General features: G+C 43.7%; 1 protein-coding gene across 13 annotated transcripts in view; it reads right to left on the bottom strand.

The window, feature by feature from the left end:
• Positions 1 to 15,888, bottom strand: part of TIAM1 (TIAM Rac1 associated GEF 1) — a 193,666-nt gene that overhangs the window by 12,320 nt on the left and 165,458 nt on the right. For 8 of the 13 annotated variants that reach the window (XM_075433087.1, XM_075433062.1, XM_075433071.1 and 5 more), the window contains 5 exons: positions 11,577 to 11,683; positions 2,944 to 3,123; positions 2,431 to 2,499; positions 2,016 to 2,141; positions 1,120 to 1,228 (listed from right to left, as the gene is read on the bottom strand). In XM_075433087.1, coding sequence (XP_075289202.1) covers positions 1,120 to 1,228; positions 2,016 to 2,141; positions 2,431 to 2,499; positions 2,944 to 3,123; positions 11,577 to 11,683 — 591 coding nt within the window. Of the gene's footprint in view, positions 1 to 1,119; positions 1,229 to 2,015; positions 2,142 to 2,430; positions 2,500 to 2,943; positions 3,124 to 6,601; positions 7,571 to 11,576; positions 11,684 to 15,888 lie in introns of those variants that run through there. The other 5 variants (XM_075433110.1, XM_075433054.1, XM_075433120.1 and 2 more) reach the window with 5 other exon arrangements.

Raw genomic sequence — 15,888 nt, 5'->3', positions numbered from 1 at the left:
GGATGTGACTAGCAACAAATCATTTATTCATGTATTCCACAGAGCTGCCAAGTATTATTTGCAGCATGGTAAATAAGAGTTTACAAGTAGAAATGAAAAAAAGAATGTGCACAGCAAAAAACACACCCAAAACCAAACCAACCAAGAAACAAGAAAATCCAAAACTTTTGATAGTCAGGCATCCATACATTCTTTGAAAAATAAGAGCTCTTCCCTTAATAACATTGTTACTACAACTTGAACCATTTGTTTATTTAATGTCTTGGCCAAAAATGAATTGCATGAAGCACTGCTAACTCTAAGAGATTAACACTTTCACAGGGGAAAAAACATCACTCCAAGGAAAGGAGGCCCATAAGCATTTATAAGCCAGACCACAGGTCATTTATCTCCATCTCAGCAAGCCAAGATCTGCTAGGAATTCATACATAGAAACTTCTCAGGCAAATTGGAATGAAGGTGAGAGGAAGAAGAAAGGGGAGAGAGAGCACAGTCTAGTTAAAATATTTAGACAGTTTCCATAAAACATTCTCCCAGGCTGATGCTTTCTTAGTGACTGTCAGCATTCAACCACATTGGCCAGAGCTTCAGTTGGGATTGTCACCAGCAAGGATTCATGACACAAACTCTAGGAGGATCCAGAGGTCATTACAAGCATCACCACCCCTGGTTCCAAAGTACACAGTGATCCATTAGCACATGCTACATCACCCATTTGGGAAATCTTTCCACTTCCCACATGACTGAAAAGAAACATGTCAGGGGAGAATAAATTAAGTGTGTGGGAGGAAAAACTACATGTGAAGTTAACGACCTCTTGTAATGAGCTACTTGGGTATTATTATGTTGATGGTGGTTCAAGAACACCCATGGCACAGAACTCTCTGCGAGCCTCTCATGCCAGACAGACTTAATTCCCTGCTGTGAAGGCTCCAGGAGAGCAACCAGGCATGCGCGTGACCCCCATTCCTCCGCCACAACTTGCCCTGCACCGTTTGGGGTGTAGTGGCCTCCCCTCATCATCCACAAGGACAACCTGCGCCAGCCCAAACCAACGTGTCGCTGTGACATCTCTCCATCTGCATGCCCAGGTCTGTTTGTCCAGGACATGGCTCTCACCTTTCACCAGTACTTTGGGGACTTTTGTGTGGCTGGCACAGAAGGCACTGTACAGCTTGAACCGGTCAGCGTAGTAAAGAAAGGATCCACCCAAGGAAAACAACACTTTCTAGGATTTAAAAAAAAAAAATAATTGATTTTGTGATTGATGCTTATTTTAAACAAGCACCTGATAGCAAAGCCACACGTGCACAGAAAGACAAATCCTTTCAGTAGTTCTTTGAAGGCTGTATGTTAGCTGAAGAGCAGTCCCAGTGGAATTATTATTATTCATCAAGACATTCTGTCCTCTACCAAGGTGAGTGCTCAAAGCAAGAGTAAAACTCCCCAAAGACAAAACATTGTATTAGCTACGAGCCATATATCCAGTACATGACTGCATTAGAAATTAAACAAGATTTCTGTTTCCACATTTCCCTGTTTTTTTAAATGAAGTTTATATATCTTGAGTTTACATTTCTACCTTTGATGTACAGCTCCTGACAGTTGGAAGTATTTGCCATATAGTTCCACTATGCGTCCAAAGCCCAAATACAGAATTCATTTACAGTCCTGACCTGTAGCCCTAGAATGCTTCTGAACTACTACACTAGACTTGTCAGAACAAAGATTTTATGTAACTTTCCATTTCTAGCTTTTCCTGACAGCCTGAGACAAGAAATCTGGCAGAAAGGCAAGAATAGCATCTGAAAGCACATGGCGTTACAGATTTCTAGTGCTCTATATGCAGCATAAACTACAATTGCAGCAGGATGTTTTACAAACAGCTCCAGTATTAGCTAAAAATTAATCTCGAGTGTAAGAAGATGTAGGTTTTTACATGAACAGTGTCAGCAGTCAGACAAATATGATAAAGAGTGTTAAAGGACTACTCAGAATGTAAGCAATGAGATTACCTTAAATTGCTCAACTTTTTCAAGCTTTTCCAGGTCTGGAACCAGCCTTACTCCATCTTCAAGAGTTTTCAAGAACTCTACCTGGAATGCTACCATTTCAGTCAGATTCCCAAAGAGAACATCCAGCTAGTAAGAGAAAAAAAACCAAGATGCTGAAAATAGCATTTCACAGCTAAATCACATTTTCTAGAGCTTCAGTAATTCCAAGCCCAATTGTATAATCAGTGCAATGTCAGGAAAAAAAACCTACAGACTATACATTATTGAGTAGTACCTTTATACTCCACTCAACCCGTTATTTTAAAAGAAATGGAATTCAAATTTGCTCAGACAAGCAAGTCAAGCTGGGGGGGTGGGCAGAGCGCAGAGGTGTGCATAAGCTGTCTAGCAGGAAGATAAGCAACAGTGAACATACCTCATCTGGTGTGAGGAACGTTTCTTTTTGTAGAGGCTTCAGGTATCTCTCCATTAGACAATTTAAGTCCTAAAAATTCAGAAAAAGATTCCCATGTTGCTTCGTCAAAATGCCTCTGAATATTTATTGAGGTAACAAAGATCACCGTTTACCTACTCTATGAATTTTTCTCTTTCACTCATAAGACAAAACAGTCAGATTTCAGAGAATTTAAGACAGTAAAAGGAAATATTTACACATCTTTACTTACAAAATCAATACCAGATCTCATTGAGCAGTGTTCCTCTGCACACCAGCTAAGTAATTTCAAAATGACAGCATAAGAATTTGGGAAGCCTACTCATTTCAGAAGTTTAAGTTACTATTCTAAGTACAGATAGCAAAACCGAATGTAAGTTAACAAAGAGATATATACATAAAACATCATTTGGAGTATCAGAGAAGCAGCTAACAAACTTTTCCAGAAGAAGGAAAAATATTAGTAGACTGAAGCAACACATCATGGCCCCTTACTTTGACGTAGGTGCGTTCTGTCTCGAGCAGTTCACAGATAACCTTTCGCAGTTTATCTGCATCTGTGAGTTGTCTCATGGTGGCCAGCTGGGGTCCTGTAAATTCCTGAGGATGAGCACTTGAATCAGAAGGGTTCATTTCATGCAGACTGCGACAGAAAGCAGCGACCTGCTCTGTACTCTTTAAAAAGAAGGAAGAGGAAAGACCAGTGGTAATATTTTATGTAAGAGCTATGGAAACAATGGAACCTTTGCAGTTAAGCAGCTGCAGCTTGGGGGCTTTTTAACAGGTACCAAAGTCCAAAGTGTACACATCATTTCCTATATCTGTCTGTCCTACCTCTCCATGACTGAGGATAAGGGGTGGGGGAAGAGTTACACAATTCAAGTTAATTGAAGTGCTGTTCAATAATATTCCTTGTTTCAGATAAGCATGAACATTAATTAAAATAGGCTCCTCCAGCACTTAAGATTGAAAAACAAACAAGAAAGCCCAAGAATAGGAACCAAAAATGACTGTACCAACAAAACACACAACCCAGCCCTCTGCCAGTTCCCTAATCTAGTTTGCAACAGTCCTGTGAATAGCTGTGTCAGCACAGCCAAGGAGACGACGCTGAGACAGAAACCGTTTAAGCTGTTTTTGGGGAAGCAGAGCCATCTGGGGAGCCAAAGCCTCTCAGGCTTCAAATGCAAGCTCTTTGGGAAAGCAACTGTATATCCGTTCTCTGCCCGGTTACAGGCCTTGCAGGGTGAATTTCTTCTCCTAAGTCAGGTGTTTCAGAGCTGCTACATCTAATTGGTTTCTTTAATGTTTAATCAGCTGTCTACATATAAAGACAGTTATCCTCTCTTCACCTCCTCATGTTAGATCATCTTCTCACATCTTTCGGTACGCTGAAAAGCTTGGAGCAGGTATAGTCTCCAGTGTCAGTGACGACAGCCCCAGGCTAGAATTCTAGGGTTGCCAAAGCAGCGGCGTGCCCTGTCTCCATCCCTCCCAGAGACCTGGAGGGGGCACGGGAGGAAAAAGAGCTGCTGCACTTGATCACACCTCTCTAACCTTCTGTACCTAATCCTGCCATGTTATCTTAATCCAGATTTAGAGACTTCCCAGCACTGCCTCTATATCCCTCCGGCCCATATGGAAACAACTTACCCAAAATTAGCCTGTTCAAACAGAGAATGTGCAGGGAGAGGAGAGAGGGGGGAAGGGGGGATGTGAGAAAAGGAAAAAAAAAGGGAAGAAAAAAGCACACCACCACCCTGCATTCTGGAGGCAGCACCCGTCTCCCTGGGAGGTCACTTCACTCCCACCAGCTGGTAGCAACATCACCCAGAGCCTGTACTACCCCACACCTTCGTGATGACCCAGCACTGAAAAACCTCCGCTTTTTTCAAGCTACACAGTCTGCTCACACACAACTGTTTTCCTCTCACGGTACACCTATGGCACTACACAGCCACGAAGCCCAAGAGGAACATTAACCATGCTCGTGATAAGCAAGGGATTTCCTTCCACAATAAAGTTGCTTTCCCTAAAGGTATCTTATGGTTGTAAATGCTCACCTGATCGTACCACTGCAAGGCATGTTAGTAAAGATGCTTGTTATGCAAAGGATAATTTTCTTCAGGACACAAAAGTAAGCAATGAACTAATTGTAACTGATGCCTATACAAAAATGCCTCTTGGACAGTTTATTACAAGAAAAATATTAATCTTCAGTATCTGAGGTTTAACTCAGATGAGGAAGAAAGGAAAAACATTGTAAGGTGAGGGCACAGGGAAGCAGTGAGTTGACCCAGTCCATTTCCAGCTAACAGCTTCTTGGTAATGGCGCATGTCACAGAGCTGGATTTATTTATTAGTCAAAGCAATTCCTTTCACTTCTCAGTGAGCTTCCACCTATACTTGCTGTACTCCTAAGCATACCCAAACACAGTCAAATTTTAGGTTAAGTTTGCATTAGATTTCAACAGGTGCAATCTTGATCCCAGCAGTCCCAAATCCACAAAGCCCAGTAGGTGAAAGCCTGGCTCCAGCACAGGCAAAAAAACCTGTCCCAGTTACCTGCTTTCCTAGCAAGCGACAAAGAACTGACAATTAAGAAGTGTTAATCTGAGCCTGCAGAGACCCAGAATAGGCAGGCTTTTCCTCAGAAACGTTTAGCTTTGTTAAGACAATTTATTGAAAGAATATTTGAGGAAGGAATATCCAGTGACATTTTGTTGTAAGAGCCAGCTATACAATTAAAAATAGTTATAATGTATAAAACATGATATGGGTCAAACTCCAAAAATAAACCAAGTGTTTCAAGCAGTTCATGCCTGATACCCCGCAGACAGCTCACCATCCTGTGCATTAACTTGCAATAAGTAGCAAGGGAAAAGATGGGTCACCCAGAAAGAGAGAGCGAAAATCCACTTACACCATGAAACACCAGCTAAGCACTAACAAGTAGTTGAAAATTGGATAACTGTCATGGAGGCACACAGTCTGCCCCAGAAGGAACAGTTACACCCATATGCCAAAAAGGAAGCACAGAAGACTCTTAAAAGCTTTATCTCCGCTTGGGCGCAGTTAACAAACCGCTCGCTGGCTTCAGCCATGCCCAGCTCCCGCCTGCAGCAACCCAGCTCTGCCTTGCCCCTGCCCTGCCCCACACCTTTTACGTATTCCCCAAGTATCATTCACCTGATACTCTTTGGACAGACGAAAAGTCTCAGGCACCGATAATGTTCACAAACCTGTTTTCTTGCTTGTTCGTTGAACTAACTGTCTTGTTTTGTTCCTCATAGTAATCCTTTCTACCTCATATTTACTTAAAAAAATCAATTTCTCGGCACAAAGCTGATGCATACTGCACCCAGGGAGGTTCCAAACACAGCCATTTTGTTGAAAACTCTTGAACAGTATTAACAAAGCCTCTCTCTCCCCATTTTCCTAGAGAAAGTGGATAGAGTAGAGAAGGTCTGGAAAAGAAACAGATCCATTTATCTCCCAGTGCCAACTCTGTTTGTCAGCTGCAACAACGATAGCACTGACCCGGGCTTTCTCTAGGAGAATTATGGCACCACACTTCAGGCACAATTCTGCAAGCAATCCCATCTAGCAACCTTCAAATGAGACGGAGGGCTGGCACAACTGGGCTGTAAAGCGAAGTTTACTTTGCAAGTACACAAACCCTTTCTCTGCAGGGGGCTCAGCAGAGGAGCTAAGCTCACCTCCTTCCCATGCAGGAGGAGCAAGTCCTTAAGTTCATCAAGCATACTGATGCTGCCCACAGTGGGGAGTTGTGGCTGCCTGCCCCACAGCTGCGAGAGCGGAGTGCCACATCGCCTCGCGCTCACCGTACAAAGCCATACAGGGTGCCTGGGCATCAGGCAGACTGCCCCCTTGAATGGCACACAGCACCCCTGTTCCACCACAGACGGCAAACTCTAAGCAGCATTGATCTCCCAAACAAAACTCAGGCAAACGGCATCCCTTCACGCATTGCCAGGACTGCTAATGACATTGCACAATAACAAAAAGCCTCTACAGGGTATATATGTTACAGCTCAGCCTCGAATTTATAACCTGAAAATTAAAACAGCATGAAAATTCGTTTAACTGCTAATTACTTAGACTAGTCGCGTTGCACAGTAGATCAGCTCACCAAATACAGCATACGGTACAGAGAGTCACCAGCTCTCCCAGCGCTTTCGTCCTTGAGTTTACGGTTAACTCTCCAAAGAGCCGACATCGCTGGAAAGACAGTCGTGCCAGAGCTGTCACTCAGCTAGGAGCAAAATCCCAGTTCTCCACATATTCAGCTGATCCGAAAGGCTTTCTCACTCCAGACAGATACTCTGTGCTGCTTCCTTGGCACGCAACACAGAAGACGGCTGCGTTTTAATAAGGAAGGGCAGTGACCATATTTCTCTCAGCAAAGCCTTTCCACATGTGTCATTTGCCACTGGCGTTGTTCGCTCGCCACATCAGCTGGAATTAAGAGCTGGCTGCCAGGCAAAGCTGAGAACTCGACGCTGCTTTTCGCAGACTCGTTAAGAGGAAAACTTCAGCAGAGAGGCTGAAATGCAGCAAAGCAGAGGTGAAGGCAGCCGGGAATATAAATGTCTCTTGCCTGTGGCTGAGCATGAGCCGATTGGCTACGAACAGCACTGCCGAAGAATACTAAATATCTGAAGGGACAGAGGCACAGAATTGAAAGAACTTTAAAAAGCCAGTTACGCTACTGGAAAACGTACCCTTCAAATCCCTGTTTTAATCCTTGCGCGTCTATCGCAACACATTGAAGGTTTTGAGACTTAATTCTGGTCTTGAATAACGATGCAGAGAGAAGACGACCTATTTTCTCTGAAAAAATACCTCTATCTGGTATAAGCATGTACACACACAGCCCATTACAGCATGCTCCCCTAAGCACAAGTGCTGCAAGGTAATTAGCTTTCATTTCAAGAGGCAGATGTTTTTAATTAGAAACAGGGAGAAATTAGTGTCCTGCAGTATTTTAACTGATGACAGCTTTTAAAACACATCCCCAGTCAAATTCAAAGGATCATGACAGGAAAAAACATGCAAAAGGCTGATCCTGAGATGCAACACAACACCTCTCTTAGCCTTTGGTAACCTGCAACACTAAGCACTCACATATATAATCAGTTTTCAGGGTACCTCCTTCGAACCTCAATTTATTCTACAATATTTAAAAGGCGAAAGCAGTCAGGTCACCACAGAGGCAAGTAACCATTTAAGAAATTACTCTGGTATGAAATGTTCCCAGTAGTCTATTGAACTGGAGACCGACAGAGGGACATCATCTAGATTTCATAAACAGCCTGAAATTTAAATTCACAAGCTGTATGACAACAAGCCTGAAGAGGTGGCAGAGAGCAGGCTTTCCTGCACTGATGAGAGGCAACGGTCTCAAGTTGCATCAGGGCAGATTTAGATATTAGGAAAAATTTCTTTACTGAAAGAGCAGTCAGGCATTGGAACAGGCTGCCCAGGAAGGTGGTGGAATCACCATCCCTAAAGGTATTCAAAAACTTGCAGATGTGGTACTTTGGGATATGGTTTAGTAGGCATGGTGGTGTTGGGGTGATGGTTGGACTTGATGATCTTAGAGCTCTTTTCCAACCTATGATTCTATTCCTTTTCCCCACTCTCCTCCTCTTGGCTCCCACATGAAACGGGGAGAGAAGGGAAAGTCAGGAACCCACCCCAGAGCAGAAGCAACTGGGAGCACAACTCAGGCTACCACTGGTTGCACGGCTTAAAGGAAAAGCGTTGCACCCAGAAAGCGTACCTGCTACTGTTTACACAGACTTCAACCCAAGAGATACTGTACCTAAGAGGGCTGGTTGATAGTGGGAAGGCATCATGACATCAGATAGGGAGTGAGTCCAAACGACAACAGCTATCCCACACCACGGCACTGCAGATGCCTCAAGCCACCTTGGAAATGGGTTCCTAGTATTTTATCGGAACAGTTCTACAGACATCCCATTTTTCCTTATTATTATAATGATTACTTCTCCATCGCTATTGTCAAAGGAAACTCCCTGTTATCAGGTCTTTAGGATATACAGCAGATAAGAGTTTCAGAAAAGGGAGGAATCCTCAGAGCTACTGGTGTACCCTTCAAATCCTTCACCACCATCAACAGCTTGGAGGCTTTTGCAGATTAAGAAACAAATGCACCACCACTAAGGAAACACACACCCACGTGCACACATGCTGGGCTGGGGGAAGGGAAGGAGACAGCTGGGAGGGAGGGGAGGAGAAAGGAAGACACATTCCAGTACCTCCTGTGTTACACATCCACCTATCACCTACGTGATAAAACGACAGGTAAGTCAGAAGGCACCCGAGGCTCGTTTTTGGTAGGATTTCACACAGCTTACCTTCATAAAAAGCCTGCTCAGCTTGTGCTACAACCAAGAGCGATGAAGGAGAGCTGCGGCACCGCGTTCCACTCCTTTTCCCATGAATTATTAACTCTCCCCTAGGATCGCTTTGCTGGCTGGAGAGCTGGGAGGTTTCCTTGGAGAAGCCTGGAGCTCTCCTCCCGTGCCGCGCTCTGCAGACATCAGCAGACGGCCAGCACCAAGGCACGGGGTCGGTGGGGTTTGCAGGGTTAAGCCCTGTCTCAGGATCGTGCTACCGCAAGGCAAAAGGCAACCCAAACGCTATTTTCGGATCTTCGGCTGCTAACGCCGTGTCTGCGCTGGAAGAAGGGGAACTCTGCATTTAGCTGGGAAGCTCCAGCGCGGTTAAACTGGATTTCTTCTGCTGCCCAGCGGTGAACGGGTAAGAGCGCTCCTGCCCTGCTTTCGCCAAGAAGGGCATAAGGTAACGACAGTCTCCCCTGACGTCCACCACCCGAGGTGGACGGGAAGCTGTGGCAGTAATGGCGATACAGGGGGAACGTGCCCCTCCTGGTGGGACAAGGGCAGAGCGTTTCACTTCCCACATACAAAAATAACCCGTGTAAAACTGTGCTGAGGACATCAGCTTAATCTTCTGCTCCATAATCCTCGCAGCATGGAAAGGTGTGGCTGTGCCTGGATGGGAAAACACCTTTGCTTTTTTCTCAATGTACCAGCCCAGGGGGGACTTTTCATGGAAAAACATGTGATGCTGGCTCCTTGCTGCCCATGCAGATTGGCTTTCCCAAGCACTCAAAAAGCAAAGGGATTAGGAACACCCTCCGGTTAATTGAGCTTTTTTAGGTTACAGATTCTTTTCCACTGTTGTATTTAAAAATTAGCATGTGATTAGCAAGAAATGACATCCTCCCCTCTACCACATACTGGAATTCTCTATAGGCACTGCAAAATAATTTGAGGGTTTCTGTAGCTTTCGTTAGAGAAGAATCACAAAAAAATCCCACTTATTAAAGAGCTCTTCTATGTGAACAGGGACAGTGGCATTCACGAGTTTGCCAAATGGAGCACACTGTATATACTGTGTGTACCTGTGTGCTGCTTTTCTATGGAAGCCCATTTTAAGCAGTTCATCCCGTAACAAACAGAACATGGAGTAAAATGCCTCACTCCCCTCTATATCACACAAACAAAACAAGACATATTTCTGAATTTTAAAAGAAAACATGTACTGATGTTAATATTTCGTTCACAGAAGGACCAATTTTCCTCACTGGAAACCGAGCTTGTCAGAGTTACGAGTTACTCTCCCAACATACAAATATTAAGTATTAGAGCTGCTAATGCACATTTCTCAGTTTAACCAAATCTCCTGAGCCACAGAGCTAATCGTGTAATCCTTACGCCTTGCTTCAGGCAATTACAGCTCTGAAGATCCAGGAGGCAAGATGCAAAATGGAACCCCACAGCCTGTCGCACAGTTCAGAAATAGAAAGCTACGGAAAACACGGAGAGAACATTTATTCCCGAAGCAACTACGTGTTATGCTCAGTGCTCTTCCACAGCTTCAGTGTTCAACATAGGAGACACTTTCAGAGCGTAAGAAAAAACCCACACATTTACAGTTTAAAATCCCAAATTATCAACAAACACTTCCACTTAGTGAAGAAGAAATTCTTTGTACTTACAAGAAAAAGTTCCGTAATAAAACCTGGAAACAAACTGTAAGAGTAATCACCTTCTCCGCATATATTTCATGCACGGGAATGTTTTCTCTTATCTGACTTCCACTGTCTGGCTATCAAAGACAAAACTACAGGCTAGCATGACATAAGAGATCAGGAAACAGGAGGCCAGGGTCTTTTCCTTCCTTTCACTACAATGACAAGTAGAATAGCACAGGGACCAGCTCAGAGCTCACTGTAACACATTTTAGTTAGAAGAAGAGCTGAGAAAAAACATACCTGTGCATAAGCACAAACTGGGTGAAATCTGATTCTCATTAAATCATTAATTCTGTAGAAAAATAGCTATAAGCTCTCACCACTACCCATGCAACAAATACATAAAAGCAATCAGCATCTTTAAAATAATCTCACTCGATTCTGCCTCAAAAGCCACTAAGCATCACACCTCATGTTGTGTAAAGCTCCCCAACACCAGAGCAAGTGCAAACTACCAACCACTGTGAAACCCATCCCTTAATAGATGGCAATTAGCAATCCATTTGCACAACCTCTTAGCTATAATTTGAGAATTTTGCTTCAGTTTAAGATAGATTGGCTATAATTAGTTTGCATCTGAAAACTAGCATTCACGCTATGCTATTGATTTAAGGAAATACTGTTTAACTTGTTTTCCTCCTATGATCAGAAATCGAGAAAGAATAAGAGATCTTAATAATCCACCTGATCTTTCGATTTAGCTGACCTGCTACGGTGAAGGACAAACCACGAGGTGATAAACCATCCCATTTAAAAACTATATGGGAATATTACCACAAGATGCTGAAGATGTAAAACAGCCCTGGAAAAAGGGCGCAAGTCTTGCTTAAGAGGTAGCGATGTGCCGTAATCAGAGCTGTAATTTGTTCCATTCAGCATCATCCGTGAACAGCTTAAAAGTAAGATTAACATTTTCCCAGAAAAGATGCTCTAATCATGTGCAGCTGTGAAGTCAGCACCTCAGCTGTGAGCGTACTGTGCTTTCGCTCCTTGTCATGTGAAAATGAAACTTTCTCACCTTGCTCATCTTCTCGGCCTCATCAGATGACTCCAAGTCTTGCGCCTCTGCCTCCTCTGGAGCTGTCTCAACAGAGCTGTCCGGGTCGCCACAAAATGAGTGCCCTGCTAAAATTGAGACGTGTGTGAAAACCCAACCATAATTTCCAAAAATTCAAAAGGTTGGGTGCAACAGAGATGGAGTTCCCACAGCGGGCCAGGCCCCGTCCTGCACACAAGTACATGCCAACAAGACGTTATGCCAGAGGCACTCAATGACCTCAAAGAACTACCTCGGTTTACAGCAGTGGTGAGGTTTAACTACAGGTGTAAAAATAAACAGGTTATGGCCAGACACAGTATTTAGCTGGAAACTACAAAAGCCGATTCAGAGATAAGGCTAAAGTGCCACAGCGAAATTCTTAGGTTTAATATTAATATCTTGGCTGGCGAGCAATTGCCTACCTTTATACTTCAGTGGGTTCAGATGGAAACTGCAGCACGTGAACGGGCAGGCCGTGCAAGAAGCAAGCCTTGTCAGCCCTTCCTCTGAGTTAACTCGAACGTGAGGATATTAAATTGCTTGCGGTTTTGGCCTAACACACCCACTACTGAGTTTTGATGTTGATTTTTAAGGAAACAAACCCAGTTTTTGCAGGTTTTAGGAGCCTATTACATTAACTGAAAACTAAATTTCATTTCCGTCAGTACGTGGCAACAACTATGCACCGCTATGCCCAAGCACTCTTCTGGAGACTGTGTTGTTGATACAGCTAATAACTCCTTTGCCACTTCTTGTAAGTAAATGATGAATTACCTGCAAGCGACAAAGGAAAGAGCAGAACTAATCCCAGTCTGAGACCTCTGTGCACAAGTAAGTTTTTCTGGGATCTCATTCTCTTACTCAAATAGCTGTAAGAAGCAGTATTAGCCACTCTTCACAGAAAAACAGATTTAATCTACATTCAGCTTCCAGCTATGGCAAATTATAATGACTAGCAATTAAATGAAATCTGCCAGGAAACTTCTGCGTGCCTCAGCTGAGCTTCAAGCCGGCACAAAGAGATGCTTTAGAGCAACTGACTCCAGACGCTAATTCCCTTTACCTTTCCCCTCTCCTCCCCTCAGCCCCACAAGGAAGAGGCTTTTTCGCAGTGCCGCTCCTGGGGCTGGATGGGGAAGGGTGGTTTCTGAGTACGCCTCCCTGACGGCATCCTGCCACACAAACAGGACAGTGAAAGTCCCACCAGGGACTGCACCCTTTATTCCGTCATGTTTATTCTTCAGGTAATGCAGAAAAACATAATCAAAGGCCAGTGGATGCAGCAACACAGAAAATCTCTGCTTTTTAAAACCCAGGACTCCACAGCCTATATTAGAAGTGGTTTTGGCTGTGTTGTTAGCACGTAGCGCTTAAATGTTTTGGCGGAAAATGGAACAGAAAATTTTTCAGACCAGTGGGTGTTTTCATTTGCTAACCCTACAAACAGAAGCAGCCCAACAGCACACTATCACGTTGTCAGCACCCAGTGGTCTAGCAGCCATACCCTCCTATTCACTGCTCGATTGAAACACGGACATTTTACAAACATTAACAGTGATTTAGCACTTCAGATGCAGCACCATTTCTATGTTAGTCCCATGCTGATTCTCAAGTTACTTGCTATTTTTCAATTAGACATTTCAATTTAGGTAAGTCACCTATATTTGTCTATAAGAAGCATTTGGCTAGAAAGCCATGCTGTGAGTAAAAAGGCCACAGTGATGATAACACACATCTGTCATTCTAATATATTTCAGTATGGCCAAAAAGGCTATAACAGCATGGATGGTCTTTTTAATTCATATAAAATGACAGGCTGCTTTCAAAATCAAGAGACTGGGGGGAGGGGGGAAGTGATTACACACATCTAGCAGATTTGTTTGTATTTATACTGGACTGAAATATGTTTCATGATATAGAAATTACAGACTTTAAGAAATATGTTTCCCAAATTAATAAGAAAATTAAATTCTCCTGCCCCTTTGCTGCAAGTAAAAAGGCACTGCTCTTCTTTCACGGAGTTTTATGTTAACACACAAAGTTGGTTTGCAAACATGTCCTAGGTAAGGTTCTCTACACCAAGACTGAGGGCAGAGATCCAGGTCTGGGTTCCTCAGTACTCAACTTTCAGCTGCTGTTCTTGCACGCTTTCGGCCACTATTACCAACACCAATTTGCACGACTGTACAAGATTTCCACTTTGCTGAGTCCGGAAATAATTTGGAAGAATTGGAATTCAGAAATCCGGAAGTAAATTCAGAACATATTCTGTACACTGGGATGGAGCTAAATTGGACATCAAATGATACTGAAAGGACATAAAAGGTAGCTGAGCTTCCGGAAGACATGCCTCTCTTCTGAAAACATAGGGTTTACCTTTTAAAAAGATGTGCCTGCAGGAGTTGTTTAGCAATACAAAAATCTATCTGAAGAAGTGTTTTTTCTGTAAGAGGTTAGGTTTTCAGAGCCTTGCCCAGTCTTTATCAGCTTGGACTATCAGCTTTCTGTTCTCTCTATTAATGTGTGAAAAAAATCTTAAAACCCTTAAGCTATTTATCAAAAAAAACAAAAAAAGAGAAAAAAAGTGCTGTGTGTCATAATTTGTTTGGGGCAGTCTGTGTTTTTTCACTGCAATTAATTTCCCATTATAAGCTGTGTGAAATACATCCTACAGCTGTTTCTCATCCCAAGCCAAGGCAAATAATGTTTGTTTGGGGGTTTTGGTTCTTGCTTTTAAGCTACCACTTCTTCTTTTCCTGTATATTAAAACACCACTTAATCTGTTTCCTGCAGTATAAACACTCCTACCCAGTAGACAGCAATCTTTCACTTACGCCTTAATGAGCAGTCACACAGTACATGTGCTCAGGGTATTTCTAATGTCTTAAGCTGCCAAAGCCAATGTCTACTTTAGCAGGTTTGTCTGCTGGTTGTTAAATGCAGGCAATCAGTTCAGTAACGCCGCACATTCCTGCCTTTTAATACCTTCCATATACCGTCCCACCTCTGTCAGGTTCATTACATCATTTATTTTTGCCCTGTAAATCTTTATTTAGCTCTGCAAGGAGCTCTGAGGACAATGTGCTCATTCCCTTCTGTAGCACCTGAACACTGCCCAACCACTACCGTTTTCTAGGGACGCTAATGCGTAGGCTTCACTTGACACGAAGGAATTAGAAAGGGAAATCCAACAAGCAGCAGGAAAAGGGGGTCAAATCCACGTGGCCACCAGCACAGATGGAGGTCACACGAGCGCCCAAGTTGCCCCAGCAGCGTCATATCCATGACATTCTGACTAATGCCCATTAAATAACTCCTACTTATGGCTAGAACTAACAAAATAAAAGGAAGACTTATATCACTGCAGCAACGGTGCTGAGGCTCAAAGGCCTGGAGAATCACGTAAAGCTTAAGCACTATGCCAACACTTGGCTAAAATTTTCCATGGCTGATGCTTCCAATTTGCAGGGTTGCTGCCGCTTGAGATTTTAATGAGACTTCCACAATATTTGGTATTGCTCTTAAAGCCCGCTTCTTGGTGCCAGCTTTTTTTTTCCTTTTAATGCAGTGGAAATAAATACTCCTAGTCAAGCTCTGACAGCTGTGGTGCAAAGCTCAGAAGTGCACATCCTACTAAACACAAAAAGCAGCACAGAAATCAGAAAACCTTCCACGTTCATCATTTTGGCATCTCGATGCCTTATTCCTGTGTATGTGGAACTGGCAGTACTGAATTTAGTCCCCACAGTGGCTGCAATGGGCAAGTGCTGGCAAGGGCAGCCATCTGCCAACATGTTACACGCTGTAGGCCACAAGCAACAACAGGCTCGGATGGCTGAAAGCTTTGGTTTGTAAATATAAGGTGCCTCAGCCTCCTAAGCAGGTTGTTTCACACATCTCGGCACCCCACACAACACCTTGCCATGCGACTGAGGCAGCAGTTGCCCAGGCTGTCCGGCGAAGTGGTGGAGTCACCATCCCTGGAGATGCTCAAAAAACGTGTAGATATGGCACTTCAGGACATGGTTTAGCAGGCATGGTGGTGATGGATTGACTGTTGGACTTGATGATCTTAGAGGTCTTTTCCAACCTATGATTCTATGATTCTATGGTCTGCGACTGCAGCAGCCAGATGGCAAGTGCCAGGGCCAAGGAGCTCAGCCTGCTGTCCCTCCCTGCCTGTCGGCCACCGCTCGCTCCCTCAAAAGCCACAGCGTGCTGCTTCACACCTCGCCCACCAACGAAATTCAGCTGTACTGGAAGTCAAACACAGCGACTGCTTCATTGCTCT

The sequence above is a fragment of the Opisthocomus hoazin genome, chromosome 1, assembly GCF_030867145.1.
Source record: "Opisthocomus hoazin isolate bOpiHoa1 chromosome 1, bOpiHoa1.hap1, whole genome shotgun sequence".
NCBI lineage: Eukaryota > Metazoa > Chordata > Aves > Opisthocomiformes > Opisthocomidae > Opisthocomus > Opisthocomus hoazin.
The sequence above is the reverse complement of the archived record's forward strand: the minus strand, read 5'-3'. Positions and strand labels throughout refer to the sequence as shown.